At 27.1% G+C, this 26424-nt stretch overlaps 1 protein-coding gene across 2 annotated transcripts; it reads left to right on the top strand.

Annotated features, from left to right (window-relative positions):
* The first annotated feature begins 736 nt into the window (after nucleotides 1–736).
* On the top strand, nucleotides 737–22134 carry LOC129981002 (DNA replication ATP-dependent helicase/nuclease DNA2-like). 2 transcript variants are annotated; one of them, XM_056091583.1, is made up of 16 exons: nucleotides 737–1002; nucleotides 1576–2560; nucleotides 3368–3490; nucleotides 4643–4889; nucleotides 5479–5564; nucleotides 6300–6528; nucleotides 7939–8282; nucleotides 9295–9477; nucleotides 12534–12791; nucleotides 14187–14491; nucleotides 14796–15037; nucleotides 16441–16634; nucleotides 19156–19242; nucleotides 20259–20532; nucleotides 20612–20806; nucleotides 21861–22134. In XM_056091583.1, the coding sequence occupies exons 2-16, from the start codon at nucleotides 1596–1598 to the stop codon at nucleotides 22038–22040; spliced, it is 3912 nt and encodes a 1303-aa protein (XP_055947558.1). In that variant the 5' UTR covers nucleotides 737–1002; nucleotides 1576–1595; the 3' UTR covers nucleotides 22041–22134. The 2 variants fall into 2 exon arrangements, with proteins under 2 accessions (XP_055947558.1, XP_055947567.1); XM_056091592.1 differs by having other exon boundaries at nucleotides 755–807.
* Nucleotides 22135–26424: the final 4290 nt, after the last annotated feature.

Raw genomic sequence — 26424 nt, 5'->3', positions numbered from 1 at the left:
ACAAGAAAAGCGGCGGTGTTCTAGTGGTAAGGCCTCATCTCCGTAACCCGAGAGTTTCAGGTTCGAATCAAGATTCCACATAAGAACCACTGTGTTCTCCCGTTAATGTGGCGTAGAAGTTTGAAAAAGAGTGTGCAGGCTTAGGTGTCGTCCTCGTCATTTCAACGCTGTTCAAAATTACAAGGCCTGTTCCAAAATAGTTTTAGTGTTGCTTTAAAATGGTTAGATAATATTTCTAAACTAAACATCATGCACAAAGGCGAAAAAGAAAAAAAAAAAAAAAGAACGAATTCAAAGCATAACATAAAGGTAAGAATACATATGAATAGCTTCATTGCCATATGATTCTTAAATCATGCGAAGCTTATTAATAATTTGTTTTGAATGCAATAATAAGTTTTGATGAAATTTTCTACTTTTTTCTTTAATGAGTCAATATCTCATTAGAACAAAATGATGAAATATGAAATAAACAAAAAGCAGCTGCAATGTTTTTTCAAATTTAAAGTAATTCAATGATTGGTTCAAATAAAGAGAATAAATGAGAGAAATATAAATATTTTAAATACGCCACTAAAAATCATCAACAATATTGAATTCTTAATTGACTAAAATGAAAATATCCGAATTTTTAAGGAAGGTGTATATCGATATCTCAAGAAACAGTTATCGATTGTGAGAAAACAAAGCGCGCGACTTGAAGTGAAGATTTCGAGCGCGCCTTATCTCCCGCAAATTTTTGTTTACATTGGATCGACAGCTGATTTTTATTAAATAGGGTTATAAAGCAATTGTAAACATTTCGAAGTAATAGCCATGCAATTATTATAAATTTTAAAATTTCGTTATTATTTATGAATTTTCTATCCATTTTTTTATAATGTAAGACATTTTCAAAATTGATACTGTAAGAAAATTGAGCAGTACCTCGTTTTTAGCTCAAGCCTCTTAAGTAAAAAATTAATAGAAAATTTTAAATGAATTTAAAGTTGGAAGCCTAAGGTAAAATTTTTTAGAAAACTTAAAATTGTTTTGTTGATCTCCATAGAAAGAAAAAAAAATGCTGAATATTTATCCGACTATAATAATGCAAAAATTATTATTTTTTATTAATGTTTAATAGATTTTGTAAATATTGTATTGATATTTATTTTTAAGTGGAAGAATTTCTTGTATGTAACTTATTAATAAAGAATATAAATTAAAGGCATTTTAGTCGTTTTTGTTTTTATTATTCTTGTAAATGCAGTGCCTTTATTCAAACATCGTTTCTTTATTAAGCTTCGTAATAATTTTTGAATTCCTAAAAAACTATTTCTTTTTTGCTTTTTAAAAAAAATTATTGATTATTGCTTTGACATTTGTGTGAAAGATTTATGGGATGCTTTTCTAGATCATTCTGCAATTTTTTTTTTTTTTTAAATAAAGCAAAGGATCTTTAAGCATTGTTATTTAAAGACTGATACAAATTTTTAAATCAAAATGAATTTTAAAATTTTTTAATTATTTAAATTATATCTAGAAAATCTTTTTCTGTGCTAAGATTAAGAGAATATTTTCTTTCTTTCTTTGTAGGTTGAATTTGACTTAAAACAATGGATCAGTTATCTGATAATGATGATTTTGTGCCTCCAACTCCAAAAATTCAGAGAAAGAAACTATTAGATTTGGCTAATTCTGTGAGTTTGAAGCCAAATCTTAAAAACATGAGGAAACCACCTCAGAATGTTAAGCGGAAGAAAACAAGTGGAGTTTCACCTGAATTCAAGAAATTCAAAGATAAGGCTAAACAAGTTACATTATTTAACTATTTAAAAAAAGAATTATCTCCAGTTAAAAAGCTAGATGACTTTAAAGTTAATGCTTCTATTAATAACACTGCTAGAGTTATGTTATTTCCTGAATGTCAAAAAAAAAGTGATCCTGTTTGTGATAATCCTAGTTCCATGAAGTTACCAACTGTGGCAGAGTCTAATCTTGATACTTGTAATGTAAGTAATAATATTAAAAATGAAACAGATACATCTGGAAATATTAAAAATGGAAAAGTAGAAAATAAAATCAGTCCAAAATTATCTAAATCTAGTTTAAAACAAAAGGACAGGTCTGATTTGAAACAATCCAGTTCGTGCGAAGAGCAATTGAGAGTAAGCTGCCCTTTTAAAGAATCTACAAATAAGTTTCTATTAAATAATACTCATTCTGTATTAATTACTGACACTGACATAAAAAAAGACTCAAATCCTTCTGGAACATTTGATGCAAGTTCATATAATAATAACATTTGTAAAGATGTACAGAATTTGAAGATAGATTTGGATGACAGAATTAAGTTCACAGACTATTCCTTGTCGAATCATTCTTTACAAGAAAATAAAAACTGTATTCAAGTATCAGAAAAAATGAATATTTCATCCAATGAAAATGAGGATGTAATATTGGGTTCTGAAAATTCAGTTTCTTGGTTGGATGATTTGGATTGGAAAGCATGTGATAGTTTTACAGAAATGAATACATCGATTTCAAAATGTTCTCGAAAGTCTGAAATAAGAAAATCCAAGTAAGTTATGGATCAGCTCACTAAGAATTAATCATAAGTGCATTTTTTATTAAAAAGGTGCTGAAAATTAATAAAATATGCATCTGCATAAAAAATATAATTTGGTACAACATTTTTTTGATACTGGTGTAATAACCACATAATACATTTTCAGTTGAAGAGAAAGTATATATAAGTAAATGAGTATCTTAATTTACTATTTTCATTGAGTATGTTTTTTTTTTTATTATGTAAAATTTAAAAAAAGCAAGAAATTTGAAGTATTCTTAATTATATATTTTTAAATGCTTGTTTGTAATATATTTCTCTCTCATTGCATTTTTGAGTTGTATTAACAGTCTTCATAAATGAATCTCTCATTTTATTTTATTTTTCTTAGAAGAACTTAATTGTAGGAGTCATTTATATTCAAGTATAACATATATTGCATACATAGAAATTTTAAAAAGGGAGAGGATATAATTAGTTTTCCAGATGCAATTTATTCTATTAATAATTCGTATAAATTGAGATGGATAAATAATGCATGTTTAATTATTGAAAAAATATGGAATTAATTTGAAGTTTTGCAATATTAATGCTATGAGCTTTAAGAAAATAAAATAAATAAGCAAAGAAATGAATTTTAAAATATATTGCAATTTACTTAAAACATTTCTATTGGAAGCAAGCAGAATAATGAAGTTATCGCATATGCTCTTTAAAAAGAATGAATAGATAATGAAATTAATATTCTTTTTATATAAAAAAAAATTATAATAAATTACTGTTGTTTTCTGTTGACTAAAATGTTTTCTTTGTTTTTAGCTTTATAGAGAATAAAATTTTGTTTCAAGTGAAAAGTGTTTGCAGGACTAAGATGAATGAACTTGAGTTGACCTTGAAATCATCCTTTGGAGATTTGAACAAATGCATTTTGAAAGGGTTTTGGTAATTACCTAATGATTTTGTATTGTATGTTTAGCTGGTTTCTTCTTAGGAAAATTGATATTTATCTGCTAATTCTTTAACAGTTGTAATCATTAATGTCATTTTTTTTCCAATACAAAAGTTACAAAATCTATGCATGTCAAACTTGCATAGATTTTGCCAAGTAAAAGCACCAAATAATGCATTACTCATACATTATTTGGTGCCTTTACTTGGCAAATTTGGCTGGTTTTGATGAAGCTATTAGAAGAGTGGTACATTTTGAATATATATTGACTGCATCAAAAATCTTGCTGCAAAAAAAAAAAAAGTATATACTTACAATGTATACTCAGTATCTATTTTAAATTAAATTTTTAATTTTTCTGCCAATTTTATATCATATGGCCATATTATTTATTATCTGTAAAAAATAGTAGTTACATTATAAGTTTTTTTTTTTTCTGTTTTTAACTTTTTACTGAAACAATTTTACATTACTTTTAATTTACACAATGCTTCAAAAAATAAAGTTATGAATTGTAATAAATCAAGGTCTTTGGGGAAGAGGGCATGCAAATAATATTTCATGCTAATTTCTCTATTACATAAATTCTACTTTTAATCAAACATTTTGAATCATTCTTTGATTAAATCTAATGCATTAATTCAATTGTTGTAATTCATTATTTGAGAAATCCTATAAAAAATGTTTTTAAGAGAAGAAAATAATTAATGCCTTTTTATTAAATTCAATTTTTTGCTGATGATTGAAGCAAGTGATTTTTGTATTATAATTTAAGTGACTGAAACTTCTTATTGAACATTTAAAAAATGGTATGGGGTTTTTAATTTGGAAAAATAATTTGCTTTAAGTATTTAGTGATTGTTTGTATTTTTTCTTATCCTTAATATCAATTACTAAGTTTATATCATGATACATTGATAACTTCTGTTATGGATTTCCTCACCAAAGGGTCAATTTTGATGAGGTGCCTAAGAAAATAAAGTTTATATGTTTCCCATCTAGACCTTGCCTATAGCATTATATAGATTTAATAATACTAAGAGTAAGAAATATTGAAATAGAAATTTTAAATAATTTGAGTTTTATAACAGTCCTGGCTATTTCTTTTTTGATCTGAACTAAATAATTATTTTTGTTCATTTCAGGACTGACAGTTTGGTGAATGTTGGAGATTCAGTGCATATATTGCAGGAATTTGAAAATAATACTGCTGTAGTAGATAATTATTCTGGATTTCTTGTAATTAATCCAGACTTTCTTTTGTCAAGTACAGCTGTTGTATCAACTCTTTTCTGTATGAGGAAAGCTGCTTTGAATCACATTTTACCAAAATGGTCTTCTGGAAATAATGTTATGATGATTGGAAATCTGGTTCATGATATATTTCAACAGGTATTTTATTATCCTTGCAAGAAAATGTGACTTTTTCTTGTTATTCTGGCATATTTGTTTTTGATATATTAAATATCTTCATATTTATATTGCATGCCATGTTTAGCAAGTGATCATTTGCATCACTTAAAGGAAGCCTGTGAAATGTATGAAGGTATTAGTTTAAAGATAAGAGCAAAGTTCCAAAAAGACATTTTCAAAATTTTGACTTTTCCACAATTAACTACAGTTTTTATTTAAAATTAAAAATAGAGTATATCCTCAGAAAAAAGGGAGATTTTTATTTGCATTATATTTGTAAATTATTTGATTCATTTTATATCTTATATAAATTTTAAATCATGTGAAATAGATTGTTTAAAATGTTTTTTTTTTTTTTTTTTTTTTTTAAATACGTGTTACATAAGCTCTTTGCCTTAAAAAAATGCAGAAGTTATATTGATATTTTACTACATTATTATAAATGACAAATTGGACAAATCTTATATAACATAAGCTTTTTCCATTTTTTTTTAAATTTGAACATAAATATATTTACTGAGTGATTTTTCTAATTTGTTAAAAAATGAGTGTGTCTTGTCTTTAATAGGCTGTAAATAATCACATCAGTTCTTCAAAAGAAATAAATGACATTCTTGAAAAAGTTTTGAAGAAAAGAGAAAATTTAATTTGCTTGTAAGTATTCCTACTTTTATTTTTTTTTTCAAAGAATTTTGCAATAAATCTGTAATACAGATATCCTGCCATGTTAATCTTATAGTAAGAAAGAGAAATATAAAATGGTTCTTAATAATTGCCATTGTTGGCAACAAAAATGAAGTTTCTCTAAAATACAAGAGTTTTGTTCTATCTCTGTTAGGAACAAAAATCTCGATATTTTGGAAAATTCAATGTCCTGTTAGAAACCCATATAAATGTGAGGAGTAGAAGCGACTATTAATTCTGTTCACGCTGAGCTGTTTCCCATTTAATGATTTATTGTGTCCTTGGGTTGTTAGTGTCTGCAAATCTATATTCTTTTTGTGTATCTTGACCATATTTTTGTTTTTTGCAATTGCTGTGTTTTTCATGGAGTAAAGCTAATTTTTTCTTATCCAGTTTGTTGTATCCTCCGGACGATATCTGTAACAGTATATTTGTATAACTGTGATATAAATTATACAAAGTGTATTTATCTTCAAAAGAATATTTAAAAATTTATGTTTTTACACTAGATTTCTGGCTTTAACATTTCATTTTTGCTGAAATTAGTATTTTTGCCACTCAAAGTTAATTATAAATAATTTTGAAATGTTTTTTACTGTCACAAAAAATTATGTGAAACATAGCATACAGAAATAATTCTTATATTGATACATCATCATTTTAAGAATTCAAAGCAGGATTTCATGTTTATTTTGCCATTTACAGAAGTTGTCAAGAGTCATCAGAAGCAGAAATCAGAGAAAAGGTTCAAGAATATGTGCCTAGCATTGCTAACTGGATACAGAAGCACTGTACATTTAAAGGGAAAGTACATTCTAACAATCTACAAGTTACTCAAGTTGAAGGGATAGAAGATAACATATGGAGTCCTAAATATGGCATTAAAGGAAAGATTGATATGACTGTTAAAACATCATTTCAGCAAACTACAAAAGTAATTTTTATAATTGCTCACTAAATATTTACTCTCAATTTTGAAATTTGTGAAAATTAGAGTATCTTATATTTTTAATATTTATTGTTTTAAAGAGCCAATAATTGTAAACTTTCACTGAAAAATATGGTGATACATTTTATTAAAAATAATCCCCCCTTCTTATTGATTAATATGTATGCTAATATTCTGCCTTTCTCAAACGTTATGTTCATACTATGCTTATTACATAAATATTACAACTTTAGTGTATTGCAGGCATTATATTTAATGTGTGTCATATATTTATTTTCATGTGTTTATATATATATATATATTAGCATGCATATATTGCTATCTATGAACTTGAAACTTTTCTGTAATCTCTCTATATAAAACATTTTGGCAACTTCCATGTTTGATTTGTTTTCATGCTTGCCTTGTCAAAAAAATGTGGCATAAGCTGTTATTTGGAGTTGGTTAATACAATAAAATCAATGTAAATTAAGTAGTTTCGATAATAAATTGAAATAGTCGAAAATGAGAAATCAAAGTAAAGAATTATTTAAAAAAACCAGTTGGAAATAGAGGTGTATATGTTTTACTTTACAGAAATGTTTTTCACTAGAAAGATAAATAGTTATTCACTATATATTATTAAATTTGCAAATTTCACAAGTATCGCCAATAGTTTCCAACTAATTTTGCCACTTTTAAATATAGCTTACCACTCAAAATACTCTAGCATTATTGCTCAATCATATTTTAAAGTAATGTGATAAAAATAATATGGTATTTTATGAGATAAGATATATTTATCAAACTTGATTGATATAACTAGATTAATCTTATTAATAATTGTGTCTTTAGCAATTATTTCAATGTTATGAATATTATGTCAACTAATTTTGATGAAATACATCTCATCAAAACAAGGTGGAAATGTAAATTCAAATTTGATTTTTAAATATCTCAGAATTATATATTTTTGAATGTTAACATTTACAGATGCATCTGTCTATTACCAGAAAATTTTAGTTTTAAAAATCGATGATTTAATTTTTGATAATTGATGTAAAATTAATACTAGTAGTCTCTATACTAGTGTAATTTAAAATAATAAAAATTTACTTTTACTAATGAATGTATTTATAATTTCTTATTGCTAGCAGAAATTAATAAATATATGGCGAGCAAGCAAAGCTAGCATGGATCACATATTGATCCTTAAAGACTCACAATGTGGTTGAGAGGAATGAGCATTCTCTAACTCTTATTATTATATTAATGGATTCTAATGTCTATTTTCTTCTGATTATATCTTTCAACTATATCTTACATTATTTTGTTTAATTTTATTTTTATTTATGATTTGTGTGATAAGTTATCGTTAGGTATTCACTTTTAGTTTTGTTTCTTATTTTTTGCTAGATTCTGCCTCTTGAGTTGAAAACTGGGCGTGCAACTTATTCTGCAGAACATATTGGCCAAGTGAATTTATATATACTAATGATGGAAGAACGTACCAAAGAAATGTCTGATGGTTTACTGCTTTATTTACGGGATGTTGCAAATATGAAATTAGTTAGTGCTGATCATAATTCACGCAGGGGTTTGATTCAATTGCGAAATGAGCTTGCTTTTTATACTTCTAAATGGATGCAAAGAAATGTAGATGTTTCTGACATTGAGCATTGTCATCTTCCAAAGCCTTTGAATAATAAAAGACTTTGTGGAAAGTGCCCTTATCTTCTCCCTTGCACTGTTTATCAAAGGTATAAAATGAAGTTATATCTATATTTTATTTATAAAAATGTTAAAAATTGCTTTTTTTATGAATATCTGTTATTACAAATATAAATTATTAGCATTCTTACTATTATTATATCATTATTTCTGAATGATTTCTCTTTTCCCCATTTCTCTAAGGGTCTAGTTTCTGTGATTTTAACTGTCTGGCTTAGAACTGTCATATCATATAAAAATCACATGTTTAAACAAAATGCTAAGCCAACTTTTTTTTAGTTAAAGTTCTTTCTCTAATGTATTTCCAGTGCCTCTTTTTCTAACTCAGGCATCTGCAGAAAGGATAAAAAAAAAAAGAAAAAAAACTTTTAATCTGACAATGAAGAAACAAGATAAAAATGTGTTTTTTTAAAGGAAAATTCTCTCTGTCATTTAACAACTAACATATTATGTTTATATATATTATAAGAGACAACTTTGCAAAATAAAATCCAGGGAATGCAGGATATTTTATGGAACTATTTTAAATATACATTCAACTTAGTCATTTGTAGATTGTTTAAGGTCCATTGTGTTTAGTTATTTTTTCACTATATATTACTGATGATTTTGTGTTGTATATGTAAAATGGGAGTTTAATTTTTTTTTCTATTGCTTTATCAGAAGAAGATAATTGCTTTATAAGAAATTTTTATGAAGGAAATATATGTAATGATCATAAAAAATTTTGTTGTTATGATATAAACTTATTAAAGGAAAAACATTTGAAAAATTAAGAACCTTTGAAAAAAAATGCTAATTGAAGAAAAAATAAAATTTAAAAATTTGTGTTATTTGCTATTTTTTAATTTGTTGCAAATTAATTAATTATGGAGACCAGAAAATCTTCATTTATTCATTTTATTTTCATTCAATTCTAGTAATTTAGCTCCTAATTATCTAATTATAAGGGTTTATTTTTACAAAAAATGTGAATGAACTGTAAATAATTTGATTTATAATCTAAAATAAATGTTGTGAAATTTAAATTATTTTATCTAGAGCTCTTTCTGAAGACAAAAATTTGGAAGTCAATCATGCCATGATTTCTTTGATTTCTTCTACTACAAATCATCTAAACTCTAGACATTTAGAGTATTTTGTGCATTGGTCTAATTTGTTACTTCTCGAATCATGTAACGCAGCTCTTTCTAATGCATTTTGGACAGAAGAATCTATTTATAGGTAAAACTACATTTTTTTCTTGTTGTGTTTACTTACTAATTGTACATTTATGGTTATAGATTAATTTGATATTGTAAAAGTTTTATAGATTTATGCTATTTAAAATCATTACTTCATAAATAAATTTGTAACTTTCATAAATAATGATTATAAAATTCTGAAATGTTCAAATATTTTTTATTAAACATTAATAAGATTTTATAGACAATTTAGCCTTTTTCTAACTAGTCATCATCTGATAAGTCTATTTCTTTAAGTTATTAGACAAATGTATACATATCAAAGTTTGCAAGATCTGATTGTGTTTCACTGGCTTATAATATATGAATGAAGATATAGCAATGATGAAAAATAAGGTGATGAATTCATTGAGTTCGACACAGTTGTATTTTTTTAACAACCCTATTATTATTCTGCTACTTGCTCTTTATTTCATATTTTTCTTCTTCTGCACACTTGCATGCACAAATGTACTTGTTTGCCTGGGATTGAAAACCACTTGTAATCTCATCAGAGTTATGATTTGAATTAGAAGCCTAATTGGAAAAGATTTAAAAACACACACACACTTTTATGAAGCTAAAACTTTTGTGCATGTTATATATTTCTTTTAAGAAAACGACAGCCGATTTTGTTTTAGTGCATGAATTTTATGGATCCTTTTAAACATTTACTAGAAAGAAAAAGTTAAAAGTGTTTTAAAATATTTAAAAGTAGCCCAACAGCCGTAAACAATTTGATACAACTTTTAAGTGTTCTACAGTTGCACACATGAAATTGGAACCATGTTAGAACATGCAAGCTTTTTTAGTATTAAGATATGATGTTATAAATTAAATATGTTAATTTCAAGCCATTAGATTGGACAACAAATTCTTGTCTTGTTTGAAGGTGATTAGGAAATATTTATCTGTTCTATTTGAAAAGTTAATGGAAGTAACATAATCAGTACTTTGATTCTTATTTAATCAATAATTTTATTCTTATTAGCTGTTTCTGGCCATGCATTGCTGTGGCTCAGTCTAATTAAATGGGGGGGGGAAGGAAATAAGGAAGTGCATGTTTCTGATATATTTAGTTTCACAGTGTTTCTGGGTATACAGTATTTTTCATTGTCCCATTGTCTATGCAGATATAGAGATTGTATGACATATAAATATACATATGAAAAGCAATCTGTGTCTAGATCTAAACCACACAATTCTAAAGATTGACCCTGAGCTTTATTGTTGGTGATTGCAAACTCCAGGCGAAATGGAAATTGCAATCTCTTAAACTGGAATGGCACATCCATTGGAATCATAAGAATACAAGAAATTAAGACATCTTCACTTATAACAGGTTCTATCAAGATTATTGCTTCTAAGACATTAATTTTTGCATGCCAATAAAGACAAAGGCAGTTTGCCTATCTTAGTTTCTTTGTACATGTTAGATCATAACATAAAAAGCCTTAAAACATTAAAAAAGGGGAGAAAACGTGAACTAAAAAATGAAGTATAAAAAATACTAACAAATACAGACCAATTGACATAGCTCAGTTCCAACACAATGACAAACCAGATTTTTTAAAATCTGTGCACTCTGAGGAAGTCAATTTCATAACATAATTTAAATTCACTTGAAAATCAATTCACACAGGTAAATTCCACTATCAGTTGCAGTTCAAAATGAGGAAAATAGTTAAAGAAAATCAAGATAAAAAAAAGCATTGTAAAAATAAAATATAAAGTATATTTTTGAAATGTACACTATGATAAACAACATAGCTCAATTCCAATGTAATGTCATACAAAATAATTAAGTCAAAATGAAAATAAATAGAAATCTATGAAAATACGATATAACAATGCAGTTGGAGACATTCAAATGGAATTATAAAATTGAAAACATTGAAATAGAATCATAAAATATTTTTAATTTAGTGTCTGTTTATTTTATGCCCAATAGATGGTGCTATTTTTAAAGTTTTTTTTAAATCTATCACTGGTGTGATATCTATATAATAAGTGTATAAAAACATGCACATATTCAAATGCAACATTATGTCAAAATTTTAAAGCAATCAGTAAAGAACTTTAAAAAATTTAAGATTTTGAACAAACAAATATTTCCATTTTTATTTATGCAGATATTAAATAAAGCAAAGGGTGGTATGAGAGTTTTACACTAATTAGAATTATTTGATGTGGAATGAGATATGCCAACTTTAATTTATAAAAACCTATGATTCAGGGGAGGGGAGGGTTAAAATTGAACAACATCACTCAAGTTTTGCTGTTATAAGCAATGCAAATTATGCATACTTCTGATTCTTTACTTAATATTTTTTTTTTTTTACAAATTTTATTTTTAGAAAGGTAAGCATTTATTTAGAAAACTGAATATTTAATATCTTTTCTTGGTAATATTTTTTTGATATATGAAACAGTTACACACAGAAACCAAACACACCTAGAGACAATAATACTTTCATATTAATTGTCAGTTTCTCTACTATTGAATGAATCTTACTTCATGAGCAATAATTTTTTTCAAACTTTATAGATTCTGTATATTATTGCTAGTTTTTGTTATTTATATATTTATTGGCATATATATATGGTTCAAATATGCAATTTCTGAATTATGCTATTTATTAATTTTGTGCAATGATATTATAAGTAATTATATATATATATATATATATATATATATATATTGAAGAAGAAAATATTTTGTAAAATAAATTGTGTATCTGCTGAAAGAATTAAGTTAATCTTGAAAGGAATTAACTTCCAAAGTTTAAATGCTATAATTTTTTACTTTTTGAAATTGCATTTTTAAGGCAACAAGTAAAAAATAAAAGAATTTTGTTTGATTGATTACATGCTGCAATGTTACACTTATCGGCCTTAAATTTAGTTATTTGAAATGCAGTACTTTAGATTTTAAAAATGATTTTTTCCCCCTGCATTGTAAAGAAGTAGGGCAGGGGAATCTATTTGTAATCATAAATTTTACAGATCTCTTTTTTTTTTTTTTTTCCACATGTGATTTATTTTTTTATCTCCTAGAGAAAAGAAAGGCCTGTGTCTTAGTAATTTATCTCTGGACAAAAACGCTAAAAAGATTGAAGAAATAGGTGAAGTATTTTACATCCTTACTTTCCATCGCTCTGAAGGCACTGCTGATGCTTCAGCACTCACAAGTGTTGGCTTGAAAGAAGGAGATTATATTGCAATAAGCAAAGAAGGAAGCCTCACTGAAGTTGCTATTTCTATGGGTTACATTGTAAATATTCATGAAAAATCTGTTGAAGTAACAGCAGACAGGTAATTACATTTTCAAAAATACTCTATATATAATCTTGAAATGCCAGTTAAAACAGTCTTTGGTAAATTCTGTCTAAATACAGGATTGAATAAGAATTTAATACATGCATATTTTTCAGATTCACTTGCAAACTCAACTAATATGACCTAAGTAAACAAAGTCTAAGTTTATAAGGGCCACACTGACAAAAAAAATTCCTATTTTTTTAAATTGAAATGTTAGCATATTTTGAAAACACAGTGAAAAAAAAAAAGAAAGAAAATAAATAATTATAAAATTAGTCTTTACATCTTGATATGTTTGCTATCATTTTTCTACTATCATCATTTTTACTAAATGGGATATCTTATCCACAATAATTTCGAAAACTGGTCTAAAGTGAATATTCTTTATTCAGGATCTGTTTGGAAATTAATTTCCTTTTATATATAAAAATAATTGCTCATGCCTTATCTGTCATTTATTTTAGTATTTTCACACTTTAGCTGCCAAATAATTATAAAATTCTATTTTAATGAATTTTGACTCCGAATCTTAACATCAGAGGGTTTTGATTATTTCCATTTCTGTATGGTAAGGTATTGGTTTTATATCTAAGGAGAAAATTGAAAAATTCAAAACACATTTTGGCTTATTATTAAAATATATTTGTATAAATGTTTTGTTACCTTATTTGTTTATTGGCTACTAAGATATTTGTCATCGTTATAATTTGACATTTTTAACATCTTATGTAGATTCTTCTAAAAATGATTCAGTATACAGTGCATGATAGATTCTTAATATTCTACAGATTAACAGTAATATATTTTAGTTCATCCAATCATTTTTCTAGTAAAAATTTTTTCCTTTAATTTTTTCAAGTTTTTTTTAATTTATCATAATTGATTACCCTTCCAATTTTGTTTAATTGAGCTAAATCAAGCTGATCTCAAAAAGCTAATTACAATACATTAATCTTCACGAGAAAAACAATTTAAATAAATAAAGTTTAGAAAATGTTCTCATGGATAGCAATGAAATATCCAAAACATTCAATTCATGATATTCAAATGACATAAAATTACTGGTACAATTCCTCTGTTTTCTCATATTACAAATTTTATCTGAATCAAGAACATTGATTCTGATAAGATTTGTAATAACTGAAAGTTGTTAACTGAATAACTGAAAGTGTTTCATAAAAGTTGAGCATTTTTTTAAAATCTGACATTTAGATATGGCTTTTCTGAATTCTGGTTATTTAATTCTAAAAAGTTATCTAATTTCTTTAATGTTAGAAAGTTTGTCTTTTATTTAATTTAATAAGAAGGTGATTTATTATTATTTCATATATATATATATGTTTCAATTTTTTGACCCAGATATAAATATATGCTTTGAATTTTTTTTAGAGATTTTTCGAAAATTTCTCAATATGAAGATTGTACATTCCGGATTGATAAACAAATTTCTAATAGTGCTACTTCTTGCATTCGCAATAATTTAATGCGTTTAATGGAGAATGAAGAGGAAGCCTCTAGATTAAGAGAGTTTATAATAGAGAAACAACATCCAAAATTTTCCAAGTGTCTTCCCAAAGATGTGGTATTACGTGGGCGCCCTATCTTGAAAGTGCTTAATAAAATTCAACAGAGAGTTGTTCTTAAAGCCCTGATGGCAGAAGATTATTTTATAATCAAAGGAATGCCTGGAACAGGTATTGTGTAATAAAGGCTTTTACATCTTTTTTGTTTAAAATTATAATGTTTTATATTCATATTTATAATATTTTCATGCATTTATGGCACATTTAATGATAAAATAGAGTATTATTTAATTGAAAACTTCTACATTCCATCTGCAATTTGGATGGGAAAAAAAAATTCTGAAAATTTAATTTTTAGGAATTATTATATAAACTTTATTTATGATATATGATAAAGAGATTTTTTTAATGATGTGTTTTAAGTAATTATAATTTGTTGCTTTGTTTTTAAAATTTTTTTTAATTCTTCATTTAGGGAAGACTTCAACTATTGTAGCACTTGTGAGGCTTCTTTCTTCTATGGGAATTTCAGTACTTTTGACCAGCTATACACATTCTGCAATTGATAACATTTTGTTGAAATTGCAAGATCATATGTCATTTGTGAGAATTGGTCATGAGGCTCGCATTCATCAAACTCTAAAGAAATTTTCATTTGAAAGCTTAACAAAAGATTTTACTACTGTTGATCAATTTAAATCTTTTATGACTCAGCAGGTAATTGAATTTTACTATATTAAGTTTTAAATAGTTTTTTTTATGCTCAAATTTAGAAGAAATTGATCTTTTAATTATATAATGCAATACTACTGAGATTTTATAAAAAAAATATTTGTGTTCCTATGAATTTCAGTATAAATATTTTATACAAATCTTTAAAAATAATTAGTTGCTTACCTTTCATAAACTTCATTGGATTTTTATTATTTTAACTTGTTCCAAACTAAAACATTTAAAATAGGAAATGTTATGTAGGAAAAACGTTAAATATGTTATTAAATGATTTTTTTTAGAATATTTTATTTCAAAATACGTATTATTTATTTATTTTGCATTTAATAAATCATATTCATTGCTTATTTTTTTTGTACCATATACTTTATGAATTCAAATCTGTTATTCAATTGAAAGGGATATCTGTTCAAAATAAATTTATTTGAATATTTTTAAAACAAACGAATTAAAATGTTTTGACATTATTACATTCTGTTTATTTATGCATATAAATCAGATTAATTAAAGGCTTGTGAAAATTACTTTTTGTGTACATAAAGTTATAAATATTGATTTGGTTTATTAATTTATAAGACAAAGTTGACTACTGCTATAATATGAATGGTAATTCATAATAAAATTTAATTAATCATATAAAATTGCATAAAATGTCTTTAAGTAATAAATAATTATTAGTATATGAGGGATAAATATCTAAGTTTAAATTTTTGTAGAAATCACTAAATTTTCTACAAAATAACGAAAGATCTGATTGTTTTTAAAATTTGTCAGTATAAATACTTTGCATGTTAGAACATATTTAGGCATTTAGAGTTCGCATTTAAAAAAATGTGTTTGAATATTACTTTCATCAAAACACTTTTATAATATAGAATATTTGTTTATAAAACAAAATACAAAAAATAAATGCAGTTTTCTCAATTCTGACCAGATGCTTATGTTTTAAAAATTAATCTAAAGAATATTTAACAGTATAAAGTGTAATTAATTTAAAGTGTTTAAAACAAAATGAAACACATTTTGAAATTAATATAATACAGATTTTTTTAAATGCAAATGAATTTGAGGCGCTTTTCCCTTATTTGTTAAGTACATGTATGGTAATGATATGAAATTATTTGAATTGCTACAAATAAAGTATCTTTTAACTTATTAATTCTTTCCTTGTTAAATTAGATGTACTTTCCTTCTCTATTCACCTTAACAATTCAAAAATTGAAATGTAAAATGAATTAGGTTGTATAAGGTTATCTAATGATTTAAAATTATTGGTGTCTTTCTTTTGTTTGTGTTGTAAAGATGTTTGTAATTAACACAAATACTGCAGAATGTTATTTATTTATTAAGTAGCTTTTATCATGAATGCACACATTTTATTATTTTAGATGGTGGTGGCAGCTACTTGTCTATCTGTTAGTCATGCAATCTTTAAGATAAAAAAGTTTGATGTTTGTATTGTTGATGAAGCATCACAGATCAATCAAATTGCTTGCATTGGACCCCTCTTTCATGCAAAGAAATTCATTTTAGTTGGTGATGAGAAACAGCTACCTCCTTTGGTTGTGAATGAGAAGGCTAGGTGTGTTTATCATTATGATATTTTTCTATATTGCAAATTATCAAGATTTATTAGATATATTGTATTTATTCAATATATTTGCCTATTTTTCAATGATGATTACGAAAATTGCAATTAACATTAAAAGTTTTGATTGACAAAACATAAATTCATTTCACTTTCAGCTTATAATTTATAAATATATCATGCATGGAAGATTATGGAAAAAGATGGGTTGTAAAATATGTTCCAAATTACATTTTAAGCAAATGCGGTAAAATTAAGGGAATATTATTAATGAAATAAGAAAATGTATATAAGGTATAAGTAGAAACTTCCCAATTAGATTTAAAAATATAAAAATTTATAAGTTAGCTAAAGTATATACACTGCGTAAAAATGTAGAAGGACACTAGATTTTTTAAAATAAAATAAGGATTTTCTATTTTTATAAGAATTGTTTTTTTAAATCATTCACCGAAAAAATATAAGTATCATTATCATGATATTAAAAAATATTAAAAGTATAAATGATAACAAAAATTGTTTCTTTCATTTTCCATATAAAAAAAAGTAGAAGAATAGTGTAGTGAATAGCAGTTAACAAATATGCTGCACGAGCAATTGCTTTTGTATCATGATCATGTTACTGGACTGCGAACCACAAGGTCCCAGGTTCTATCATTGCTCATATCAATCTGTAACATTGGTGACCTCGGATGATGAACCTTCAACCTTCGTACAGATGTTGTGGCGCCATCTACCCTCAGCAACCCAAAATCACAGACTCACTTGATGCAGCATCAGCAACCACTCACCTGCACAGGCTCGCCATAATGCTTGGCGCTACTCACATGGGTACAGGCACATTAGAATCAACATCTAATACATTAACAGGCATATCGTTCGTCTCGCCCCCGACTCACTGGAGGGAGAGTCTGTAGTGAATAGCATATAAGCCAGTTAACAACTATGCTGCACGAACAATTGCTTTTGTACCATGGTCATGTTACTTTACTGTGAACCACAAGGTATCAGGTTCTATCCTCGCTCAATTCAATCCATCACAATAGTTATAAAAAGAACAAAATATAAACGGTTTTAGTAAGGAATACTCTCCATTAGCTTTTATGACTTTGAATATACTGTTTGGAAGTGAATCATACAAAGATTGGATTTCTGTTTGACAAAAATTATCCCATGATGTATATAATGCTACTCGAAGCTCAGGGAGCGATTCAAACTGCTTCCCGCCTGTGTATATTCGATGGACAAGCATTGTACAGATATTTTCTACTATATTCAGATAGGGGGCTTTTAGATGGCCATTATAAAACCTGCACATTATTTGCAGAAAACCAATTTTTAACTCCATTGGCAGTGTGGATTGAGACTCCACTTGCTGAAACATCCATAGTTCTCCTCCTAATTTGGAGCCATAAGGAAAAAGCTCAGAATTCAGAAAATTAATGTATGTATGCTTCTGCCTACTATTGAGAAAGATCAAACTTTTTCTTCTTCCATAATCAACTACTTACCAGACCATCAAACTTTCTCCTCCCATTTGTCTAGTTATAATATTGTTCTACATTTCAGACAATGCCATTAGTATTGATAACAGTCTGGACCAACTAAATTAAACTTGTTTTCATCTGAAAATATCACAGAAGTTCATACTGTGATCCATGACATGTGTTCCTTAGCCCAAGACAAATTATTATTAATATGTGTTTGTTTCCACTTTGGATGATGGCTCCGTTTTTGGAAAACAAACTTTTGGATCTTTGGATATAGTTCTATTGTTTGGACACATGAATAAGTCCTGCTTGTTTTCAAACTTTTGCAACACTTCCACTATTCTTTTTAAGCTCATGAGCAAGTTTTCTTTCATCATAAGGCATTAACTTTTTAGGCCTACCAGTCTTCTTTCTTATTCTGTTTTTAATTTTAATATAGAAATTTATTGGGGCTGACGTGCAATATACAAGCAATCTCTCTAATACCCATACCTTCATTTTTATATGCAACAATGTGACCCTTTTGAAAATCATTTAAGGGACATTCTGAACATTCTCTAAACGTTCTGAAATTGAAACATCAGTAAAATTTTTAAAAAATACATTTTCCTGAGAAAAAAACAGTTTAAAAAAGTATATACTTACTCTTCAACTCGTGCACATTCCACTAGATAAAAAAATATAGTAGGTGTCCTTCTACTTTTTTACTCACTTTAAATCATATATTCTTGTCTTTCTAATTATAAATAGTGGTAGCTTTTTCATTTTTACATGAAAATAAAGAAAACATTGTTAAATAAAATACGAATCTATTTGCCAGGATAAAAAATATAATAGAAAATTTACAGAAAACGACTGTCCTTCTACTTTTTTTATACAGTGTATAAGGGAGAATATTCATATTAAAAGATGCATTTAAAATAATTTTTTATAGTTATTTTATATTTAAAACAAGTATTTTCTTATATTTTATTTACTTGTTTATGCTCATTTTTAAACTCTATGAATTCCTTTTGATATATTAGGGAGAAAGGAATGCAAGAGAGTTTATTAGAAAGACTTTCCAATTCTGATAATTGTATGGAGTTAATCATACAGTATAGAATGAATAAGTAAGTTTTTTTCTAATTTAATTTATTTATTTTATTGAAGTATTCATATTTTTGAAAGAAATTTGTTTCATCGTTGTTTGTGTTTTATTTAATTTTTACAAAACATATTCTTTGAGTTTATGAACTGTGGAATTATAAAATATCCATATGAATCTTAATATTAAGATATATTAAATTAAAAAAAGATTTTATTTAATATAAATTGTTTGATGAAATTTTCAGTATTTTATGCTATTGACAAAAGAAATTACTTATTATATTTCAAACCATCTTACATAAATTTATTTCTCAAAAAATTCATTTAAAAAAAATTGAAATGTAAAAAAATAATAATTATAGATATATTATTTATTGTCACTATTCTATTATATTTTTTATCCAATTATTTGATTCTGTTGTAGGAATGTTAATCCTATGTTTTTCTTTATTTTTAATTTCTTTTAGTTAATACAAGGTAAATGAAATATTTTTATTTCATTCTTCTTTTCAATATTGAATCATGTAATATTACAAAGGAAGAACTTAGCTCAATTTATTTTATTGAATAAAAATATCTTTATTTAAACTAAAATATTATATTGTCTGTCATTTTAAAATTTCTTTTTAGTTATTTCAATCCAGATCGACTCATTAAAAGCAATATATCTGTAATCTAGTTTATATTAGATAAATGAATTGCAGGATTTACAAAAATGTTAAATAATTGGAGGTTTGTTTAAAATGTTTTAAAAACAAAATTCATATTTATTAGATTACACCATACATAATAAATACTGCAAAACTGAACAACACCTACTTGTTTATAACAAACAAAATCATTGACATACAGCGACTTCTCTTTGTTCACATTACTTACTCACCTCTCTGGAAACACTTGACTATTGGAGAGACCAAATTAGCAAATTGCTGAATTATAAAGAATAAATTATTGTAAATTACCTGACCTACATATATGACTATATATTCAAGCTAAAATTTAAACTTATGGTTTTTGTTTCATTCTGATTTTTTTTCAGAGAAATAATGAGATTTTGTAATGAGCTGACCTACAATGGAGTACTTCAATGTGGTTCAGAAGATATTGCAACTACTGTATTGAATTTAGATGGTCTTACCAATAGTATGAATTCCACTCCAAGCTGGATTATTCAGACTTTAGAGTCTGATTTAGAAAAATCTGTGATATTTATAAATACTGATCAAATGAATTTATCTCATTCTGAAAGAGCACAAGATATGAATGAATTTGAAGTGAATTTAGTCCAAGCTATTTTGCAAGTATTATTAAAGGTATTATATCACTGGATCTTTTTACATTTATTCTTCTTTTGTTTAAATGATATGTTTTGATGTAATGTTGTCTTTTTAGTGCAAAATTTCTGAGTGGGATATTGGCATTATTACTCCGTACCGCCGTCAAGTTGATTTAATTGAAAATAAACTGAGAAAAATGAATGTGAACAATTTAGAAGTAAACACAGTTGATCAATACCAAGGACGAGACAAAGATGTTATTATCATCTCCTGTGTGAAATGTAATAAATCCACATCAGACAGTGAAAAGGTAAGGGACATTTGTGATTTGAACATTTTTAAATTTTCTGGAAAAATAATAGTTTTTATATACAAATAATATGATTTAAAAGTTACATTAGATAGTGACTTACATTTTCCTTTATTGATTTTGGCTCTTAGTTGTTTATTTTGAGGAAATCAAATGCTATTCTACTTTTTAATAGTATGATATCAATAAACATGAAAAGAAGTTTTCCTGATCTATTCCAAATGTAGGCCATTACATCTTCTTGATATTTGTGTTAAAAAAGGCAATATTCTAAATTTACTTTTGATTCTCATTTCAGAACAGACTTTAGAAAAAATAAAGTGATTAACATTTGGTTTGATTAACTTATTATTCCACAGAACTACAAGATTTCGCTCTACAGATCAGTTATAAGATGGTACATTTATTTTTATCCCATTTGAGAGACTATTACATCTAAATAGATTTCAATTTATGAAAAGATTTAAAAAATTGTGCACATGCTTAAATTGATTTGTTTCATATTTATAAAGTGTAATTTTGCAATTGATTTTTTATTCACTTTCTTAAATGAAAAAAGTATGAAATTCTATACACTACCATTCTTGATGATAATACTTTATTTTCATATTTCTAGAATTAAATTATTAGATAGTCAACTAATATAATTAAAATTCGGTTTTATGTGTATGTGTGTGTGTAGTAAATTTGAGAAGAAAAAAATTATTTCCAGATTCTATTATGTTTATAAAAATATGAATAAAAGATAAAAAAAGAAAAGAATTAAATTCTGATTTTAAAATGTTTTTGTTAAATTTATTTTATGATGCTTATTATTTCTAACTTGTTTGATTGCATATTGGTAACATTCTACATTATATTTCTGTAAAGTAAAAATTTTAGACAAATGAATTTTGATTCACAATAATAAATTACTGTCAATTACATATATAAATATTTAAAAGTTTATTTAATGGCCATTAAACATATTTTAGTGGATTGAAGATTTCCATTATATTAAAAAAAATGTTCAATTTATATATAGGTTGTAACTTGGAAATTCTTTTCATTTCAGAAAGGTATAATAATCAATGATGAAAAACGTTTGAATGTTGCCATATCCAGAGCCAAAAGGAAACTCATAATCATTGGCTGCATGTCTTCATTAATTATTTATGAACCATTTAAAAATTTCTTCAAGTGCTTTACATCTAAGCAGATCATAGATCTTTCACCAGAATCTTTTCCTTCTTGATATGTGATTTATTTAATGTAAAATGGATTAATTTTAAAACAAATGTATATGTATGTAGTAGTATTTTATATTTTTTATAATATTTTATTAAAGAAGAGAGACTGATTTGATTTATTTTTATATTTGGGAAACAAATATATACTTTTTTTTTTACTGAAAAATATTAAAATTATTTAAAAACCTATTTGGTATTTCTATTTTAAGTAACTCTGTAATTTCATGAACATGTTTATTTGATTTTTCTCGACACAAAATTTATACTTAATTTTCCATTTTGTGCAGATTTAAGTACTGTTTTGATAAAGAAACAATATGTGCATAAAAATTGTAAATAAAAAAGTTTTTAAAAACATGCAGAGAAAATCATGCATACATTGTTTCAAATGTTCATTAACTCATTTAAAATTTTGAATAAATGATTATTAATATAAATTTTTAATTTTTTAGTATTGTAAATATATAATTATAATTTAGAATAGTTTAAATAGCAAGAAATATCTGTTAATCAGAATTAGAATAACGTAACACCACCACCCTGTTCCTCAAAAAATGACCATTTTGAGGTTATTATAATTTTGCTTGTAGAATCGAATTTTTTATCAAGCCAAAACGCTACAAGTCTGTTAACAATTCTTTTAAAATTAAGAGTATAAGATTGTTAATCCTTATAGATGATGAGTTTTTTAATATTCTTGAAAAGATGATATAATATGACTTGTGTTCCGAGGTACAAATATGAATAACTATGATTCTACACAGAAATGTATATAAAAAAATGTTAAAATTTGAAAATGTCTGATATATATATATGTAATGATATTTTAACTCTAATTTCAATTTAATTAATTTTCATAATAACTTCATCTTAATTTAGCCCATAGTAACTTCATTCTAAAATATTCTCTTATTTCGTGATCCAATTCCACTGTCTCTACTTAATTAATTCAAGAGAAGCTTTGTTGAATCAGCTAAAATCTAACTTTCCCACACTACACGTGAAGAGATAACATACCGCTGATCAAGCAAATTCTTTTTTAAAATCTCCCTGTGTTTCCCCTACCTTGTCCACCCGTGTAATGAAAATCCCTATCGAAATCTCATAATACATTAGCACTGTAAAGAAATATTTTCCCTATCAAAATCATAGGTTATATAAGACCAGGGATAAAATGTCCAAGAGCTCTTCCTTCATTCCTTTCTGTGTCGATCTGTGTGCTCGTCGCTTGTACATATGCTTGCTTCTTCAAAATGAAATAAAACGACGTCATGAAATTAAAAGTATCTTCATTGTCTTCAAACTGCATCATGCTTCACAACAAATAATATTACATATTAAAAAGTCGACAAGGATAGTTTCCTGTGAAAAATTATGAAATGAACTAAAAGAATTAAAATTAAATCCGCTGGCCAGATTTCAACGTTGCAATGCGCTCGCCGTGCTCCAAAGATGACTTTGGTCCAGGTTCGCCCAGCTGCGATGTTTTCACCGCCGTCTGCTTCGGCTGCCTCCGGCCACATCGTTTCACGCAAACCGTAGTCCGGGATCCGGTCCAGTTCCCGTTGAATCCTATGCCTTCCACAACCTGTGACTTCATCCGAACACTGTTGTCATGTGTGTGCTCCTTATATCTTCAAAGAGTTTGGGCCCCTTGTCATCATAAAAATTTTCTTGCTCCTTACCTGTGCTGAATAATCCCGATCTCGACGTCATTTCCATTTTATATCATCACCACAATATAATACTCACCAGTGGTCTCCAGTGCTAAATTGAATCAACCAGATTTTCAAAATATAACTTGTGTTTTACGTCATCACCAAAATAATAGTCACCTGCCGTAGTCTTCAGTCACCAGTTCCAGTGCTCAAAATTGCATTTTTGTGATTAATTAAAAAGTGAAAATTCATCAAAAAAGTGTTTAGTGTTTCCCGACTCAACAGTGAAAAATCAAGATTTATATTGTGTGTTTTTCTTTTCTTTTGATTTTCATTTTTGAATTTTAGAATTATTGCAAGTTATATTTTTATAGTATTATTTAAAATATTGAATTTTTAGTCTTTTATAAAGCCTATTTTTTAAAATTTTTTGCATAAATTTATAACGTTTTTTATTTGAAATACTTTAATGTGTTAAGAGCTAGAAAAATGACTGACCCAGATAAAATAAATGTGTCTAGCCCTCAAAGTAAAGAAAATAAAATTGATAAAGAAAATGATCAAATAGCCGAAGAACCCTCCATAATCCCTTTTGATCCTGAAAATGGGATGAAAGTGGATTTATGGCTGGGATATTTTAACAAAATTTGTCAAGAAAATAACAAAAATGATTTGTGGAAAATTAAAAATATTGCTAAATCTCTAAAAGGGTCAGCTTTAACACATGTGGGTGTGATGGGTTTTAATGCATCAGTCCACTTGGATTAACTTAATCTTTTTATTCTTGATTAACAATTGATGATTCTGATGAACTTTACAAATGAGAATTCAATGATGAAGGAATTTATATTACATGAAGATGGATAGTTGATGTTGTTTAAAAAGGATCTTTCCCACCTACGCGTGGTACACTGGCGTTTGCAGAGGAATTTTTCAACGTAAGAATTCCAGTTTCGGCCCTTTCTTAGAGTATCACGGCTTCTCCGTTTCCGGTCGCACCCTTCTCGGCGGACGTCCGTTCTCTCCCCTTGTCTAGTGAACTCTGAACTCTGCCTTCCGACTGCTGGCTATCACCGGATGAACTCAGAGTGCCCTCTCGTGGAGTTAATTTACCACATCGCTCGGCCATCGACATGTGAGGTCCTCCGAACTCTGAAACACACAAATGAAGGAGAAAAAAAAAAAAAAGAGAGAGGACATTGAAGACAAAGGATAGAAATAAAAAAAACAAAAAAGGGTGATGATGAAAAAAGAAATGTATTGATCTCAAGTTGCAACTGCATCAGTCCAGGGCTTCATGTGATCAGCTGAAGTGGAAGTTGCCTCAGGCCCTTCATGAGATCCTACTTCTGCTACGTCGTAACGATCATGTGGCTTTATCTTGACCACTTTGTAAGGTCCAAGAAACTTAGGTCTTAGCTTCAGACCTCCTCCTAACTGTGTTCTTTTAATAACTAACAAGTCGTTTATTTTATAGAGTGGGGCAATTCTACGATGTTTATTATATTGCCGTCGGTTCTCTTCTTGAATTTTGAAGATATTTGCTTTGGCCTCCTCACGAATTGTTTCTTTTTCTTGAATCATGGAGTGCAAGAATTCTTGATCTAGGATTTCTTTGATTCTTAGGTCCGTTTTGTTTCGCATCTTCACACCTGTCCCGCGAATGACCTCTAGTTCCATCGTTTCCGGTACAACGATGAGTTCACGTCCATCCACCTGTACGTACAAGACATTTTCTTTTATATGGTAATCATCTTTGAGTTCTTTCTCGACCAGAGTTTTCAGCAATTGCATACGTTCGTCAGCTTCTTGTGCAGTTGCGATCTTAGATGTAATTTTGCTTTGGGAACGGGTGACCATGCACACTGCATTCCTGCTAAATGCATCTACCTGTTTATTTTCGGTGCTTACCAATTCATTATTCTGAATAAGACTCAGACATTTTGGCGGGAAAATTCCCTCCATTACTAATTGATCACTTATAACTGCCTCAATCTCAACGGGTTTACATTCTTCATTAAAAGCAAATGAAAAGGTTGCAGTTTGAGCAGTAATTTCATTTCCAAAACAAGTTTCAACTTGTATATTTCCCGTTGTTTTTTTGATAGGAAAAAATGATTTGTTCACAATTATAAGTTCACTTCCTGAATCTTTTAGAAATTTTATTTTTTTCCCATCCACAAAAATATCGATATATTCTAGCATATTTTTTGACTTAGTTCCAATTCTCGATATAACCAATTTATTTCCTGTTTCACTTTCATTTGTAGATTTGTCTAATCGTTTTGGACAATTACGAGCGAAATGAAAGCTTTCTCCCTTTCCCCCGCATACATAATAAACCCTTTCCACTTTAACATTTTGATTTTTGTTTCGACGGAATGATTCACTTTTCATTGCCTGTTTTTGAAACCTTGATGCTTTCGTTTCACTACTATGTACATTAGAGTTACTGACTTCAGATAACGATTTACCCCGAGATGAAAAAAATAAATCACATTCGCGACCTAACTGAGTTGGCGGAAACCATGTTTTTCCTTCGCGAATACCTATGTATTCTTTAGTTCGGAAATCTAAAGTTTCGTACAACTTATCTGCAACAATTAAATCATATAATTTTTTAAAATCTCTTTTTACTTCTCTTACCTGACAATAGTAATCAAATGTTGCAGTTAATCGCGATGCGAATTGTACGTGCGATTCGCTTGGTAAACGTTGAGCATTTTTAAAA

The sequence above is a fragment of the Argiope bruennichi genome, chromosome 1, assembly GCF_947563725.1.
Source record: "Argiope bruennichi chromosome 1, qqArgBrue1.1, whole genome shotgun sequence".
Classification (NCBI taxonomy): Eukaryota; Metazoa; Arthropoda; class Arachnida; order Araneae; family Araneidae; genus Argiope; species Argiope bruennichi.
Note: the sequence above shows the minus strand (reverse complement) of the source record. Positions and strands in the feature narration are given on the sequence as shown.